General features: G+C 40.0%; 1 protein-coding gene across 3 annotated transcripts in view; it reads left to right on the top strand.

Moving 5' to 3' along the window:
- Positions 1-17,676, top strand: part of Ska2 (spindle and kinetochore associated complex subunit 2) — a 20,859-nt gene extending 3,183 nt beyond the window's left edge. For 2 of the 3 annotated variants that reach the window (XM_090351130.1, XM_090351129.1), the window contains exons 2-4: positions 3,339-3,425; positions 4,123-4,299; positions 11,992-13,109. In XM_090351130.1, coding sequence (XP_090207256.1) covers positions 3,339-3,425; positions 4,123-4,299; positions 11,992-12,060 — 333 coding nt within the window. In that variant the 3' untranslated portion in view covers positions 12,061-13,109. Of the gene's footprint in view, positions 1-3,338; positions 3,426-4,122; positions 4,300-11,991; positions 13,110-17,083 lie in introns of those variants that run through there. The other variant, XR_016538365.1, reaches the window with a different exon arrangement.

The raw sequence follows: 17,676 nt of genomic DNA, 5'->3' as shown, positions 1-17,676 counted from the left end.
TTTTCCCCTTCATTTATCATGACTTTTGTCTTATGGTGGTGGAACCAATAATACCTATGCACTGTACACAAAAGGTGTGTGTGTGTGCGCGCGCGTGTGTGCGCGCCTGTGTATGCTTGTGCGCGAGTGTGTGTGTGTGTGTGTGTGTGTGTGTGTGTGAGATGGGGCTTGAATTTTGGGCCTGGGTCCTGTCCCTGAGCTCTTCAGCTCAAGGCTACTGCCCTACCCCTTGAGCAACAGCTCGACTTGCAGTTTTCTGGTGATTAATTGGAGATAAGAGTCTCACAGACTTTTTATTGCTTAGTGCCTGGGATGGCTTTGAACCATGATCCTCAGATCTCAGCCTCCTGAGTAGCTAGGATTTCAGGCATGAGCCACTATGCCCAGCCACAAAAGTTTTTCTAGTGTGATATTATGATTTTTTTTTGTATGTACCTATATGAAGTTTGAAGTTAGAATCTTGAGCTTTTGACATTTTTACTAACAGCTTGCTATCCAGCACTTGTTATTTCAATCTTAGCCCTTATTTTCTTCATCATATTTCTAAATTTGAAAGAATGGATGTACTTTCCTTTGATATTTCAGATATTTTAATAGTTAACTAAAATGTTAAAAAAAAAAAAACATGGTAAAAGGTTAGGTTAAGCGCTGGCCTGTTTATATGATGCTGATGCCTTGTTAGCCATCTTTTCTCTTGTCATAATAGCCTTCAGTAAACTCTTCAAAGATTTTTTTGTGTGTGTCTGTTTTTGTTTTTAGTTAAGAATCCAGAGTGACCAATGGGTTTATAGAGATTTGAAGAACTAGAAATTTATTACTTTCCATTTATTTTGACACTTTTTTCCAAAGGACTTGTTTTACATGGCAGGCTATCCATGAATTATTTTGGAACAGTATAATCAGCAATCTATCTCAACAAGAAAATAAAAAATCTTTCAGAGCCTTACCTTAGTGGTAATTATAACTGGTTTTATTAATACCAATCCTAAGGTATGATTAATGTTCATGTTAACTACTACTAAGGTAAAGCATATTTCCAAATTTCCTTTATACTTATGCATGCTTTTGGAAAGGAACAGAATCCCTTTGATATTTAAGTTTTATGCTTAAAAACAATAAACACTGATATAAATGTTTATAGGTTTTGGATGTTTTTTGACCACAGTGGCAACCTAGTTGTTTTCACTTCAGATGACCAAGATGTTTTTCTGTTGCTTTCGTCCTTATTGCTGCTAACGAATGCTCTGACTTTATTGCACTACTGTACTTTACAGCTAGCAGTGCAATAGTATTGTCAAAGCATCTGAAAGCAGGGTGCACGCCAGAATTATGTTTCTTGCCTTACATCTTTGTTCAGTATTTGTCAATAATTTACCACAACTTTTGTTGATGAAAACTGTGTAATTTTTATTACAGACAGCAGATAACTTAAGCCGGGTACTGGTGGCTCATGTTTATAATACTAGCTACTCGGGAGGTTAAGATCTACGGATTGTGGTTTGAAAGTGAGACTCTTTCTTGTCTTTAATTAACCATCAAAAAGCCAGAAGTGGTGCTGTGACTCAAATGGTAGAGCACTAGCCTTGAGCAAGAAAAGCTCAAGGACAGTGTCTAGGCCCTGTGTTCAAGCCCCAGGACTGGCACACAAAAACAGCAGCAACAAAAAAACCCTTATGGAACAAACTAAGAAAATATGTGTAGCCGGGTGTGGTGGCTCATGCTTGTACTCCTAGCTACTCAGGAGGCTGAGATCTGAGGATCAAGGTTCAAAGCCAGCCCGGGCACAAAAGGACCTGAGATTCTTATCTCCAATTAACCTCTGGAAAACAGGACGTGGACTTGGCTCAAGGGTAGGGTGGTAGCCTTGAGCTGAAGAGCTCAGGGACAGTGCCCAGGCCGAGTTCAAGCCCCATGATCCACAGGAAGGAAGGAAGGAAGGAAAGAAGGAAGGAAGGAAGGAAGAAAATACATTTAAAGGGTATCATGGTGGAAGAAGTAATGCACCTACTACCTGACAGATGTAACTAACCCCTGTATACATTATCCTGACAATAAAAAAATACATTAAAAAAAAGAAAATACATTTAATATCTACAATTGTATGGTTTGTTTAAATGAGTAATACTTTGTAGTTTGCTTCTTTCTACAATGTATTTGGAAAATTTCTGGTAACTTAGGTTTTATTCAATAAGTTTTATGAGTTAGTGATACAAATAATTGCACCTGTATATTTACTATGGTAACTTTCCAGTTTGTAATTAAAGTTTTTGTAATAGTGTGATTTGAATATGAATCAATTACTTTTGGTAATAAGTTTTATTAATGTAAAGTAAAGCCTAAGTGTAGAGTTTGATGAGTTTTGGAAAATGTGTATGGTCATGACTACAAAAAAAAATCTTTTTTTTTTTTTGCCAGTCCTGGGGCTTGAACTCAGTGCCTTGGCGCTGTCCTTGAGCTTTCTTTTTTTTTTTTTTTTTTTTGCCAGTCCTGGGCTTGAGCTCAGGGCCTGAGCACTGTCCTTGGACTTTCTCAAGGCTAGAGCTCTACCACTTGAGCCTCAGCACCACTTCCGGCTTTTTTCTATGTATGTGGTACCTAGGAATCGAACCCGGGTCTTCGTGCATGTTAGGCAAGCACTTTAACCACAGGCCAAACTCCTGGCCCATCCTTGAGCTTTCTTAAGACTAGAGTTCTACCACTTGAGCCACAGCAACGCTTCCAGCTTTTTCTGTGTATGTGGCATTGAGGAATCAAACATAGGTGTTGCTAGGTGAGCACTTTACCACTAGGCTACACTCCTCAAAATGAGATTTTTTTTTTATTGTTGTTGTTGTATATTTTTGTGGGTCATGGGGCTTGAACTCTGGGCCTGGTAGCTGTCCTTGAGTTCTTCAGCTCAAGGCTATTGCTGTACCATTTGAGCCAAAGCACCACTTCTGGTTTTCTCTCCATTAATTTGAGATAAGAGTATCTTGGACCAGCTGGCTTTGAACCATGATCCTCAGATCTCATGCTCCTGAGTAGCTAGGATTACAGGTGTGAGCCGCTGGCACCCGGCCTTCAAATGAGTTTTTAATCATGATAGTTAAATATAGAAAATGTGAAAAGGCTTGGTGGGTAGGGGTGTCTCATTTCACTAGTCCCAGCATGTAGGAAGCTGCAGTAGTAGTGTGTCATGAGTTTGAGGCTAGCCTTGGTTTACAGAGTTCTAGGCTAGTCTGAACTACATAGTGAGACCTTGTCTCAAAAAGATAAAAAGTGAGGAGAAAGATATGAATAAAGTCAGTTTATTAATATGCCATTTGGTTTTCAAAATAATTACTTGTGCTGACTTTTAGTTCCAGAAAGCTGATTCTGATCTGGATTACATTCAGTACAGGCTGGAATATGAAATCAAGGCTACTCACCCTGATTCAGCAGGCAAGGTAATATGCAAAATAAAAACCTTTCTTTTTTTTTTTTTTTTTTTTTGCCAGTCCTGAGTCATTGTATATAGTACTGAGGAATTGAACCTGTGTCTTCATGCATGCTAGGCAAGCACTCTACCATTAGCCAAACTCTGTGCTGTAAATAAAAACCTTTTTAATTGTAAATTTTCTAAAAATAAATTCTGGTAATGTTTTTAATATAATAGATTTATAACTGTCATTACATACTAACTTTCTTGAGGTGTGTGTGTGTGTGTGTGTGTGTGTATGTATGTGCAAGTACTGGGGTTTGAACCCAGGGCATGCTCTTTCTTTTTCTTTCTACCATTCAAGCTATACCATTTTATTTAGAAGTATGGTATAATTAATGACTGGACTATGCATTAATTTTTGTGGGGAGGGGCAGTTGTAGGGCTTGAGCTCAGGGCCACTTCTAGCTTTTTCCTATGTATGTGGTACCAAGGAATGGAACCTGGGTCTTTGTGCATGCTAGGCAAGCACTCTACCTCTAGGCCAAACTCCTGGCCAAGGATCTATATCTTATACTTCTTACCCAGTTCCCAAATTCCCAATCACATAATATCAGATGTTCAGTTAAGTAGAATATAGGATGTGTTGTACGATTTACTTTGTAAAAAGTTGCTTACATTTTCCATTTCATTATTTAATTTGTGTTCATTTTTTCCTTATGTAGAAAAATCCAGTTACACTTTTAAAGGAATTGACAGCCTTAAAGTCTCGATACCAAACCTTGTATGCACGTTTTAAGCCAGTCATTGATGAGCAGAAAGAAACTAAGAGCCGCATTTGTGCTACCTTGAATAAGACTATGACAGTGATAAAAGAACTACAAAAGCATACAGATCTGGAGGTAATACTTTCAACTGACAAGTTAGATTTGTATAGTTTTGTTCTGAATTTTGTTTCTAAAAGATAAACCCTGATTAATTTGAATGTTGTAACTTAGCAGTTTGAACTGTTAACAAAACAAAATTTTCTTTGTCTTTTTGGTTTCAAAGTGTTTCTGACTTTGTAGATCAGTTTGGCCTTGACCTTGGAATCTTTCTGCCCAAGTGTCCTAAGTGCTAGGATTCTAGGAGTGTGCCCATTAAATTAAATAAGTATGTGGCCTTGACGTAACTGATGAAGAAGCATGGTCTTGAGCCATGGTAGAAAAGAAAACTTCAATGTGTCAACTCTGCTGGCTTTTACACCTTTTTATTTAGAAATACTGTGTAATTAATGACTGGGCTATACATCAATTTTTTTGTGTGTGTGCATGTGTGGGGAGTAGCGGGGGCTTGTAGGGCTTGAATTTAGGGCCTAGTCCCTGTTTCTCAGATCTTTTACTCAAGGCTAGCACTCTACCGATTTGAGCCACAGTGCCACTTCTGGTTTTCTGGATGTTAATTGACAGGTTGAACTGAAACCTTATTGTCCAACCACTTAATATCTGTTGTGTTACAAGGAGATGAATAGTAGAAGACACAGCACTTAGAAATTAAGTATAGGCCAGATGCTGGTAGCTTAGGCCTATAATCCTAGTTACTCAGGAGGCTGACATCTGAGGGCTGTGATTTGAAGCCAGCTTGGCAGGAAAGTCCATGAAACTTAATTCCAGTTAACTATCAAGTAAGACTGACAAGTCTGGAAAGCATTATCTGAGGTTTTTGTTTTGTTTTGTTATGGGGCTTGAACTCGGCTTGGGTGCTGTTCCTGAACTCTTCAGCTCAAGGCTATCACCTTACCTTTGAGCCAAGCCCCACTTCCTGTTTTCTTAAGGTTAATTGGAGATAAGACTCTCAGGTCTTTTTGTGCCCCGGATGGCTTTGAACCTTGATCCTCAGATCTCAGCTAGGATTATAGTCAGGGGCCATTGCACCCAGCTTTTTTTTTTTTTTTTTTTTTTTGTTATTACTATAGAGCAGATGTATTAAACCCAGGGTCTTACCCAAGCCACATAAGCATTTTTTCCACTCAGTACCCCCCTTCTCCCTCCCTAATTAATTCTCCTTCCGTAGGACCAGTAGGTGGGTCAATGGGCCTGATTTTTCACATTCTCTCCTATTTCCTATCATTTATGTGTAAGAATTCTTGCAATTGTGTGCCTCAGTCACTTGTGTAAAACTTCAGATACTTTGGAGTAGAAGAAAATGGTATATACTGCTGTTCTAGACACCACAGTTTTGAAATGAAAACTGAAGGATTTGGCAACATTTTCATTTCAAAGAAATCTCAGAGGTTTAGTCAGAAAAGACAGGTAGGCTACATACATAGAAGAAATCAGAGTACATACTAAATAATGTGGATGAAAGATATTGAATCTTGGTATGGCTTCTTAGAGCACTCTGTTTTATTATGTATGTGAGAATGGTAGAAAATAGTTCTATCTGCTGTGAGTATGAGAATGAGATATGACCCTTTAGGGACTTGAAGCCAGAGTAAATCTCAAAAGTTGGAAACTTGGGTCAATTTGATCAATAATTTTTTGTATTGTAAATGGAAAAATAAAAGAATATTTGGTTAAAAGTATAAAATGATACTTTAATATATTTGTTACTGGGACCAAAATAAAGGGGTGACACTGCATTTATAAATTGACAGGTTGAACTGAAACCCCTTTGTTCATCCACTTAATATCTGTTGTGTTACAAGGAGAGGAATAGTAGAAGAAGGTACAGCAGTTAGAAATTAAGTGTAAGCCACATACTGGTTGCTTAGGCTACTCGGAAAGAAAGCTGAGATCTGAGGATTGTGATTTGAAGCCAGCTAGGCAGGAAAGTCCATGAGACTTATTTCCAATTAACCATCAAAAAGTTGGAAATGGAGTTTCGACTCAAGTAGTAGTTGATCATCAGTATTGAGCGAAAAGCTAAGGGAGACAGTTTCTGAGTTCAAGCCCCAGTACTGGCACAAACAAAAGAAAACATTTCAAACCTTTGATCACATTAGGTGCTGGTGGCTTACACCTATAATCCTAGCTACTCAGGAGGCTGAGATCTGAGGATATTGATTCAAAGATAGCCTGTGCAGCAAAGTCAGTGAGATGCTTAATTCATTTCTACTTAACCACCAGAACATTGGAAGTGGCATTAGGGCTCAAAGTAGTGTAGTGCTATTCAACTTAACCAGTAAAAAGCCAGAAGCAGAAATGTGGCTCAAGTGGTAGAGCTCTAGCCTTACGTGGAAAAAAGAGTTATTAAGGCTCTAGTACTAGCGCAAAAAAATGTATGCAGTAACTTTTTTGTGTTGCCTGGCATGTGAATTCAGGGCCTGGGCACTGTCCCTGAGCTTAAAGCCCAAGGCTAGAGGTTTTTTGGGTAGTTAATAGGAGATAGAGTCTCATGAATTTTCCTTCTCAGGCTGGCTTCAAACCTTGATCTACAGATCTCAGCTTCCTGAGTCACTAGGGTTATAGTCGTGAGCCACCAGTATCCAGCTCACAGTGACATTTTCACATGATCACATGTTCTGTATTGTGTGTAATCAAAACCTGACAATTTGAGCATATAACCTTGTTTTTGGAAAACATCATTGTTTGAGTGGAAAGGGAAGGCTGTACAGGGTTTGAACTCAGAGTCTGTTCAGCTGGTGCTCTTCCACTTAAACCATGCCTATAGTTTGGCCTTTTACTGTTTTGTTTTTCTTCTTTTCTTCCTTCCCTCCCTCCCCCCCCTCTCTTTCTTTCTTTCTTTCTTTCTTTCTTTCTTTCTTTCTTTCTTTCTTTCTTTCTTTCTTTCTTTCTTTCTTTCTTTCTTTCTTTCTTTCTTTCTTTCTTTCTTTCTTTCTTTCTTTCTTTCTTTCTTTTTGCCAGTCCTGGGGCTTGAACTCCGGGCCTGAGCACTGTTCTTGGGCTTCCCTCAAGGCTAGAGCTCTACCACTTGAGCCACAGTACTACTTCCGATTTTTCTATGTATGTGGTACTGAGGAATTGAACCCAGGTGCCAGGCAAGCATGCTACCACTAGGCCAAACCCCTGACCCATCACTGATTATTTTGAAGAGGGAACCTTGTGGACCCTACTGTGATGCTCCAGGTCTCAGCTTCCTAAATACCTAGGATTATAGCCAACAATGGTCAGAATGAAACAAACCTTTCTAGAGAGTTTAAGTATAGTTCACTTTCACATGTACATATAACATTTGTATTAAAATACGGATGGGTGAACAAAAAGAAAATAATATTTTAAAATATTTCTGATTGATACTACAAACTGGTACAAAAAAGTTATGTTAGTGGTAGGGGATTTCTTTCTTTTTGTTTTGCATTGCTGGGGATCAAACCTAGGGTCTCTTCTTACATTAAATACTCTAGTGATGAAATTGTAATCATCCGAATCCCTGTAAAAGGGCTCAGTTAATGAGTAGAAATATCTGAAATAGTAATAATTATGTCAAAGGCAGAAAGCTGAGGGAGTTTTCACTTTGGAACAGCTTATGGCAAATAAGTGACTAAAAAGTAGGTTATGAACCTAGAGAAAGGAGGCCATATTCTACAGTCAGAGGAATCAATGATGGCCAAACTGGGAAATGTGGATATACATCAAGAGAGTATAAAGTTCAGAGAATATACAGAGGTGGCATTCACTCTTTAAAATTAAAAGGGAGACATAAAAATTAGACCATTTTATTTCAATTTTATGTGTGTATGCACCAGTCCTAGGGCTTAAACTCAGGGCATAAACATAAGCCATACCTCTTTTTTTTTTTTTTTTTTTTTTTGCCAGTTCTGGGTTTGAGCTCAGGACCTGTGCACTGTCTCTGAGCTTCTTTTTGCTTAAGGCTAGCACTCCACCATCTGAGCTATAGCACAACTTCTAGCTTTTTCTATTTATGTAGTACTAAGGAACCAAACCCAGGGCCTTATACATGCTAGGCAAATGCTCTCTACTACTAAGCCACATTCCCAGCCCCTGAATAGGGATATTTTTTTAAGCTGGTTGCAGCAAGTCGTGATTATTTATCATACTCTTGTGAGCATGCTAGGCTACCAAACCAGCTATGGATATGGGTAAGAGAATTAAACTGCCCAAGTGCCATATGTGGCTGCTATGTAAATTTACATAACATAAAACTGACATTTTGATTTCTTGATTGGACAGTTGCAGATACAGATTTCTAGTATCATGGAAAGTTTTATTGCACTTGGCTGCCCTAGAGATTCTGATTCTGTAGGTCTAGGGTGTTCCAGATTTGGCAGTCTCTTTAGAGGTGGCCTACATAATTGGACAAGTTAACTACCTGAGTAGTTTTTACTCTTCTTATTTCTCCATATAACTGCTTTTTCTTTCAGCCACCCTGTTTATTGGTGCTCTATGAAAATTCCTTATAACCTCTTTTGCTGTTCTTCTTCACTTTTGTAGGGTGGAGTTGGTGGAAACTATTTGCTATTTTCTCAACCTCTTTTCTCCTTATACCGGTCAGAGTGCTGAGCTGCTTGACTTGTATTTCTTCTTTCACAGCCACATCTTTGACAGTGAAGCTGATCCCATCCTAAGATCCAGGGGTGTACTTGATTGACAAAGGACATTGGTTTTCCTTTAACATTGGTTTTGGAATGGAATCCCCAATGACATAGGGACAGAAAGGGTGTTTGTTTGTTTTTGTTTTTGCCAGTCCTGAGGCTTGAACTCTGGGCCTGGGTGCTGTCCTTGAGCTTTTTTGCTCAAGGCTAGCACCCTATCCCTTGAGCCACAATGTCAGTTCCAGCCTTTTCTGCTGATGTGGTATTGAGGGATTGAACTCAGGGTTTCATGCATATGAGGCAAGCACTCTACCACTAAACCACATTCCCAGCCTAAGAGAGAAACTATATATATATATATATATATATATATATATATATTTTTTTTTTTTTTTTTTTTTTTTTTTTTTTTTTGTCAGTCTTGGGGCTTGATCTCAGGGCCTGAGCACTGTTCTTAGGCTTTCTCAAGATATTGAACTCTACCACTTGAGCCACTGCACCACTTCCAGGTTTTTCTATGTTTGTGATACCGAGGAATTGAACCTGGGTCTTTATGCATGCTACACAAGCACTCTACCACTAGGATAAACTCCCCGCCTGGGAGAGAAGCTTTTAAAGCAAGTAATTAGCCAGTTTCTTCATGGAGGAATCCTGGGACAGAAAGCTCTTCTTTGGAGCACTGTGTGTAGATGAGATGCTTAGTACTTGGAACCATTTTGTTGTCAGCTTGAGTGTAAAAGGATCCCATCATTAAGGTCATCAGGCTTGAGATGGAATGAAGTTGAGTTCCTTATGTGGCTAAGATGCTGGAAAAATCAGCCTTGAAGTCTTTCCTTCTGGTCCCCCTCCCCCCTTTTCTGGTCCTAGGGTTAGAGCTCTCGGCCTGGGTGCTATCCCTGAATGAACTTCTTTTTGCTCAAGGCTTGTGCTCTACCACTTGAGCCACAACTCCACTTGTGGTTTTTTTTTCTGAGTAGTTTATTATAGACAAGAATCTCACAGACTTTCCTTTCCAGAATGGCCTTGAACTGTGATCCTCACACTTCTTAGCCTCCTTAGCAGCTAGGATTCTAGGTGTGAGCTATTGTGGCCTGTCTTTCCTTCTGAATTTATTGTGCAATGATAATATATTATTTTTTATTTGGGCAGAACTAGGGTTTGAGTGCTATGGTTTATTTCTACTGTTGTACCCGAATTCCTAGAACCCCGAAAAGACCACCAGAGGCCACAGTCAAAGTTAAAAAGCAGGGGTATTTTATTTACGAGTCTAGACTCGGGCCTCCACATACCAGCAGCCGGCAACGCTGAAAAGGCCACGAGCAAGACCTTTACACTGCTTTTATAGTACAATTACCTGATTGGCTATTTAACTCAAACCACTGGTCGAATCAGAGCTCAGGTGTCTAACCACTGAGCACCAAGCTGTTACTAGCTGGGGTTCAAGTACATGGGCCCTAAACAAGGGGGGAGGGGGTCATTCCCAGAACATGGAACAATCTTGGCATAACACTACCTGAGACCATTTTAATTATTCTCCACAATATAGCCCAACTGTCTATTTCACTGAGAAAATTTGTAAATTGGGTTTTTTTGCTCATTTGTAGAATTGGTTCTTTTATAGTTCTTGAATTATGTGATTTTTTTTTTCAACTTAATTGTTCAGCTAAATTACAACCTCTTTGAAAATTCAAAACATCAGAATACCTTGTATACAAACAAGCACATCTACTTTTTCTTTTGCCTTCCTAATTTTTATTACATACATAATATAAACTTATGGAAACTTATTTTTTTATTTTTGTGGTTCATGGGGCTTGACGTCTGGGCCTGAGCACTGTCCCTGAGCTCTTCAGCTCAAGGCTACCTGCCTAATCCCTTGAGCCACAGCCCCACTTCTCATTTTCTGGTGAATAATTGGTGAAGAGTCTCACAGTCTTTAGTACCCAAGCTGGCTTTGAACTGTGATCCTCAGATCTCAGCCTCCTGAATAGCTAGGATTACAGGCCAGAGGCCACTGCACCCAGCTGGAAACTTTAATATAAAAGTGTTTAATTGTTGTTATAAAAGTGACGTACCGAAGGGCTACAGTCACGTAAGTCAAGTAAAGAGTACATTTCTGTTCTCCCACAAGTTCATTTTCAACATAGTTTCTAGTGAGTACCACTGCTGCACTTATTCACCTTTTGGCCTTCCATTTCTGTGTCCCTCTCTAAGACAGATAAACAAGACAAAAAGAAGAAATTAAAACAGCAATAAAAGCCAGTCCAAAAAAAGGGTAAAAGACAAATCTTTTCAAAAAGACATTTAAAACCGGGCTTGGTGGCTCATGCCTGTAATCCTAGCTACTCAGGAGGCTGAGATCTGAGGATCATGGTTCAAAGCCAGCCCAGGCACTCTTTTTTTTTTTTTTTTTTTGCCAGTTCTGGGGACTGAACTCAGGGCCTGAGCACTGTCCTTAGACTTTGTCAAGGCTAAACCCCTTTCACTTGAGCCACATCACCACTTCCAGCCTTTTCTATGTATGTGGTACCTAGGAATCGAACCCGGGTCTTCATGCATGCTAGGCAAGCACTCTACCACTAGGCCAAACTCCCATTCTGGGTACTTTTATCTCCAATTAACCACCAGAAAACTAGACGTGGTGCTGTGGCTCAAGGGGTAGGGTGGTAGCCTTGAGCTGAAGAGCTCAGGGACAGTGCCCAGGGTTCAGAGTTCAAGGCCCATGACTGACCAGAAAAACAAACAAACAAACCCAGCAATAAAGAAAAAAATCTTGAAGCCGGGCACTGTGGCTCATACCTGTAATCCTAACTACTCAAGAGGCTGAGATCTGATGATTGCAGTTCAAAGCCAGCCCAGGCACTACAAAACCAATGAGACTAACTTCAGTTAACCACCAGAAAACTAGAAGTGACAATGTAGTTCATGGGGTAGGGTGATAGCCTTGAGCTGAAGAGCTCAGGGACAACACCCAGGCCCAGAGTTCAAGCCCCATGACCCATCCCCCCCAAAAAAATAAAATCTTGCAGAAACATTATTGGTGTGATGAAGCAAAATTTAACTGAATTAACAGTCTTTGAATGTTTTATTTGTTTTCTAGTTGTCACCAATGACTGAAGAAGAGAAAACTGTGACAGAGCAATTAAAACCTCACATGCCAGATTTATGATGAAATGAAATTTGAAAAGAACTCTATGAAGAAGAGATAATTCCACAGCAAGATGACAAGTGGAGGTGGGGCATTAGTAAAGGAGTGAAAGTTTCATAGTAATAGGGGACTATAACAGAGGCAGATAATATATGAATGAATTTCAATCAAAAGAATTGAATGGGGAAGAATAAATGTAAACACACATATACATTTGTAAATATACACATGTATATACACAAACTTTCGTGATTTCAGGTAAGGAAGTGCTATAATACTATTTTCTTTTCTTTTCTTTTTTGTGGGTCATAGGGCTTGAACTCTAGGCCTGGGTGCTGGCCCTGAGCTCTTCAGCTCAAGGCTACCGTCCTACCCCTTGAGCCACAGCACCACTTCCTGTTTCTAGAGGCTAATTGGAGATAAGAGTCCCAGGTCCTTTTGTGCCCGTGTTGACTTTGAATCTTGATCCTCAGATCTCAGCCTCCTGAGTAGCTAGGATTACAGGCGTGAGCCATCAGGCCACTGGTTGTAATACTATTTTCTATCTCTATTTTTTTGTTTGTTTGTTTTTATTGGTCATAGGGATTGAACTTGAGACCCAGTTACTGTTCTTGAGCTCTTTTGCTCAAAGCTAGCACTCTACTACTTTGAGCCACAGAGCCACTTCTGGTCTTCTGATTGGAGATGAATCTGACAGACTTTACTGCCCAGGCTGGCTTTGAACCTCAATTCTTAGATCTCAGCCTCTTGAGTAGCTAGGGTTACATGAGTGAGCCACTGGTATCTTGTTTTCTTTTTATATAGCTAGGAAAATAAAGGGATTCTGGCTGATGTAAAAGAATATTTACATTTTGGTCAATGTGTGAACATGATTGAAAAATTAAAGGGTAGGCAAAGTATTTATACAATACTTACATAAATACATATATGTGTATAATTTTATCTTTGAAAGTTCTGATTGCAGATGAGGATACATTATTGTGACCATTCAAAACCCATTTAATAAATTGGCTTTTGTGTGATAGAATCACTTTTTTTGTTTCATTTAATTGTTAGAATTGGGGCTTGAAATCAGGACCTGAATGCTGTGCCTTACCTCAGCAGAAGCTCAAGTCTGGTGCTTTACCACTCGAGCCACATTTCCATTTCCAGCTTTTTGGTAATTTATTGGAGATAAGTCTCCTGGACTTTCCAGCCCAGGCCGATTTGGAACAGTCTCCTGAATAGCTAAGATTATAGGAATGAGCTACAGTGCCTGACCTAGGATCACTTTTCTATTTTCTCCTGTCCCTATTCCTGGACAGTGTTAAGCAGCAAGAACTTACTTCCAAATGCTGTTTTAGACTGTTTTTGTGGTTTTTCATAATATATCTGTTTTATTTCAGCCTGTATTTATAATTAATTGTTCATTGGAAATGAGAGCTAAGAAACTGAAATCATTGGAATACTTACCAGCTATTTGCCACTTACACACTCTGTGTGGAAGTCAATTTCCTCATCCTCTGTCTGATCCATCTGGTACTGGGATATAGCCCACACGGCCTTTGTCATTGCCTGGAAAGTACTGCACTAAGCTATATCTCCAGTTCTTCAGTTTATTTTTTTTACTTTATTTTTTTGTCAGTCTTGGTAACTGAACTCAGGGCCTGAGCACTGTCCTTGGGTTTTTCCTCAACGCTAGTGCCGTACCACCTGAGCCACAGCACCACTTCCAGCTTTTTTCTATGTATGTGGTACTGAGGATTCGAACCCTGGTCTTCATGCATGCTAGGCAAACACCAAACCACTAGGCAAAACTCCCAGCCCAGTTTATTTTAAAATAATTATTGGCAATATGATAATTGTCCAAAGTAGTGACAGACAATGAAGGATGGCAGTGTAGCTCAATGGCAGAGGATGTACATGGACGATTGGTGCAAAGAGCCAGAAGTAGTGTGGCTCAAGTGGTAGAGTGCTAGCCTTGAGCACAAAAATCAGAGACAGTGTCCAGGCCCTGAGTTACATTCTTCAAGCCCAAACTATCACACACACACACACACACACACACACACACACAGTCAATTTTTTTCAAAATATGGAAGCTGCTATGTTGGGGGGGAAGAAGCAGTCTTGCTGTTTTACAGTTAAAATAAGTCTAGAATCTCATATAATTTTAAGGCTCATGCTATTCTGTGCATCTTCAGTATCCCTCAGCCATCTAGGTTATCAGACTGCCTATTATAGTACCAAAGTTCTATTAGTCAAAGTTCTCCAGAAGAACTATGCATGAGATTTTTTTTCTATACTGGAGTTTGAACTCAGGGTCTCATGCTTACTAGGCAGGTACTATTACCCGAGCCATAATAACAACCCTTTTAGTGTTTGCCATTTATTTTTATTTAGTTTTTCTTATTTATTGTAAAAGTGATGAATAGGAGGGTTACAGTTTCATAAATAAATAGTACTTTTTTTTTTTCTCTTGCCAGTCCTAGGGCTTGAACTCGTTACCTGGGCAGTCTTTTTTTTTTTTTTTTGGTGGGTCATGGGGCTTGAACTCGGCCTGGGTTGTCCCTGAGCTCTTCAGCTCAAGGCTACCCCCCTATCCTTGAGCCAAGACCCACTTCCCATTTTCTAGGGATTAATTGGAGATAAGAGTCTCAGGTCCTTTTGTGCGGGGCCGGCTTTGAACCTTGATCCTCAGATCTCAGCCTCCTGAGTAGCTAGGATTACAGTGTGAGCCACCACACCTGGCTTGGGCACTGTCTTGGGCTTTCTTTCTCAAGGCTAGCACTCTTATCACTTGAGACATAATACCATTTCTGGCTTTCGAATCAGGGCTTCCTGCATATTCTGGCAAGCACTACTACTTGGCCAAGCTCCCGAGCCCTTGAGTATGTTTCTTTTTGGACACTATTACCTCCTCCCTTATTCTCTCCTGCTTTCCCCTCCCCAACTTAGTATCTAATGAGTATCATTGTTATATTAGTTCATTCTTTGTCCTGCTGTTTCAGTGATTCCCTTTTCTTTCCATGGATCAGATAAACTTAATAAGAAACAGGGTACAGCAAACAAAATAAAACAAAAACCAAAAACGGTTTTGTCAGGAGACTTGAACTCCTTAAGTCAGGGCACTGTCCCTAAGCTCTTCAGCTCAAGGCTGCCACCCTACCCCTTGAGCCACAACGCCACTTCCCATTTTCAAGTGGTTAATTGGAGATAAGAGTCTCTTGGTTTTTAGTGCCCAGGCTGTCTTTTGAACCAAGATCCCCAGATCTCAGCCTCCTGAGTAGCTAGGATTACAGGCACGAAGCATAGTGCCCGCTAAAACAGGCTTTTTGTTGTTTTTTTGTTTGTTTCGGTTTTTTTTTCCCCATTCCTGGGCTTGGGCTCAGGGCATGAGTACTGTCCTTGGGTTTTTCTCTACCACTTGAACCACAGCACCACGTCTGGCTTTTTTCTTTGTATGTGACACCAAGGAATTGAATCCAGGTCTTCATGCATGCTAGACAAGCACTCTACCACTAGGCCAAACTCATGGCCTCAAAGTCATTTTTGAGGTAGAATCTTGATTTATTATGAGGCTGGCCCGGATTGTGATCCTCTTATTTGAACTTCTCATGTTTTTAGGATGACAGGTATATGCCAACACACCTAGCCATTGATGGAGATGTCATCTTCCAAACTATTCCCTCCTCCCTTCCCACCACCACCTTGGGCTGACCTTTGTACCAAGAACCCCTTAGCTCCACCTTCAAGTAGCTAGGTTTACAGGCTTGAACCACTTTCCCTTGTGTTGAGGTTTCTTAAGATAACCCCCAGTGCCTGAAATGTCTCACAATGGGCTATCTATGTGTAAACCGGAGATACAGGTATAACTTCAGTCAAATATCTAAGGAACCCAAACACTGAGGCTTGCTTAAATAATTCTTGGAGTCCAAAAACAGAAGAATTTGCAGTAAATAATATTCAAGCAACAAAACAGTTTATCTCAGTTCTCCAGGAGAGAGATTTGTCTTCTCTGGGTGTCTCTTCGCCCCCTCCCCCACTGGATGATGATTACTCACAATGAGGACTGGTCTTCCCAGTTTAGTCCGTTTAAGCTCACATTCTAATACCTTCTAGAAATAACCTCAGTCTAGATGTTCTTTAGCCTTGTCAAGTTTTAGCCTAAAATTGACCCTCCAAACAGTGATACAGTGCTGTAGGGCATGTGGGAGAAAAAATCTATTATAATGAACATGGTAGTATATATATATCTTTAATCCGAGCATGTCAGAGGCTAAAGCTAGTGATCTGTATACTGTTCAAGGCCAGCCTGAGATGTGAGATTCTGTGAAAGAATCCAAGACAAGAGTTGGAGGGCTTGTAGGCTACTGAGGAGGCTCATACTTGGAGAACCTTTTATCCAGTCAGACTCGATAAAAATGTCCAAGAGACTTAGCTACAGTTAACCAGCAGACTGCCAGGATAGAGGTGTGGAAGAGGGCTAGCCAAGATAAAAAAAGCTGAGCAAGTGTACAACCTGCCAGGTGCGAGCTCACTCCTGTAATCCTAGCTACTAAAGAGGGTGAGATCTGAGGATTACAGGTCAAAGCCAGTTCAGGAACGAACTCATTTCTAATCAACTACTCAGAAAAAAGCCATAAGTGGCCCTGTGGCTCAAGTGGTAGAGCTCTAGCCTTGAGCAAAAAAAGCTCAGGGACAGCATCCAGGACTGTCCCCCCTCCCAAATACAAGGCCTTAAATTCAAGCCCCCAGTATTTCATAGGATTAAAAAATATATACTGCCTATACTTCCATAACAGAATACACCTACGCCCCTAAGTGATACTTTAGTACTGAGACAATATATATATATATATATATATATATATATTTTTTTTTTTTTTTTTAATGTTAGTAATGTGATGGCTCTGGGCATTTTTTTTGTTGATTGGCAGAATTCAAAAGACAGTATTATAAAGTGGTCATGAAACAAATTCTAATTAGTATTAGAGTGGTTTTGCTTATAATTGGGGAGAAAAACTAGATTACATGATTTTTTCTGATGTTTTTTTTTTTCCAGTTTTCTTCTCAATGTGGCTTTTCCCATGGATTCCCACCCTCCTGCCTCTGTCTCCTGAGTGGTAGAACTTCAGCCAACTGTGCCTAGTTGTCAATGTGAATTAATTTCATTGTTTGGCCTTTACTAATTTTTGGCTCTTACGTGAATAGTGCACATTGAAGGAGGAAGAGAGACCCGTGTTAGGAAAAATTGAGTTGGAGTTGGATTGTGAAGTCTCTGGTAATGTGGGGAACTGCATTTGCAGAATCCATTTCTCATATGGTTGTGTTACTAGTTTAACTTGCATGACACTTAGAAGCCAAAATTGAAGAAGTCATTTGTGTGTGGGTGCGTGTGTGCCCACACACGCTCACCAGACCTGGGGCTGGAACTCAGGGAATGGGAGAGGTCCCAGAGCTAGCTAGCTCAATCCTTGCATTTTACTACTTGAACCACACCTCTGCTTCCAGCTCTTTTTTTTTTTTTTTGTAGTTAATTGGAGATAACGAGTCTTAGACTTTTTTCTGCCTAAGCTGGCCTTTTGAATTATAACCCTCAGTCTCAGCCTTCTGGAGTAGCTAGGATTCTACATAGGCAGAAGCCACTGGCTATTT

This window comes from Megascapheus bottae, chromosome 17 (assembly GCF_031878675.1).
Source record: "Megascapheus bottae isolate mThoBot1 chromosome 17, mThoBot2.hap1, whole genome shotgun sequence".
Classification (NCBI taxonomy): Eukaryota; Metazoa; Chordata; class Mammalia; order Rodentia; family Geomyidae; genus Megascapheus; species Megascapheus bottae.
This window is presented reverse-complemented; position numbering and strand designations above follow the sequence as displayed.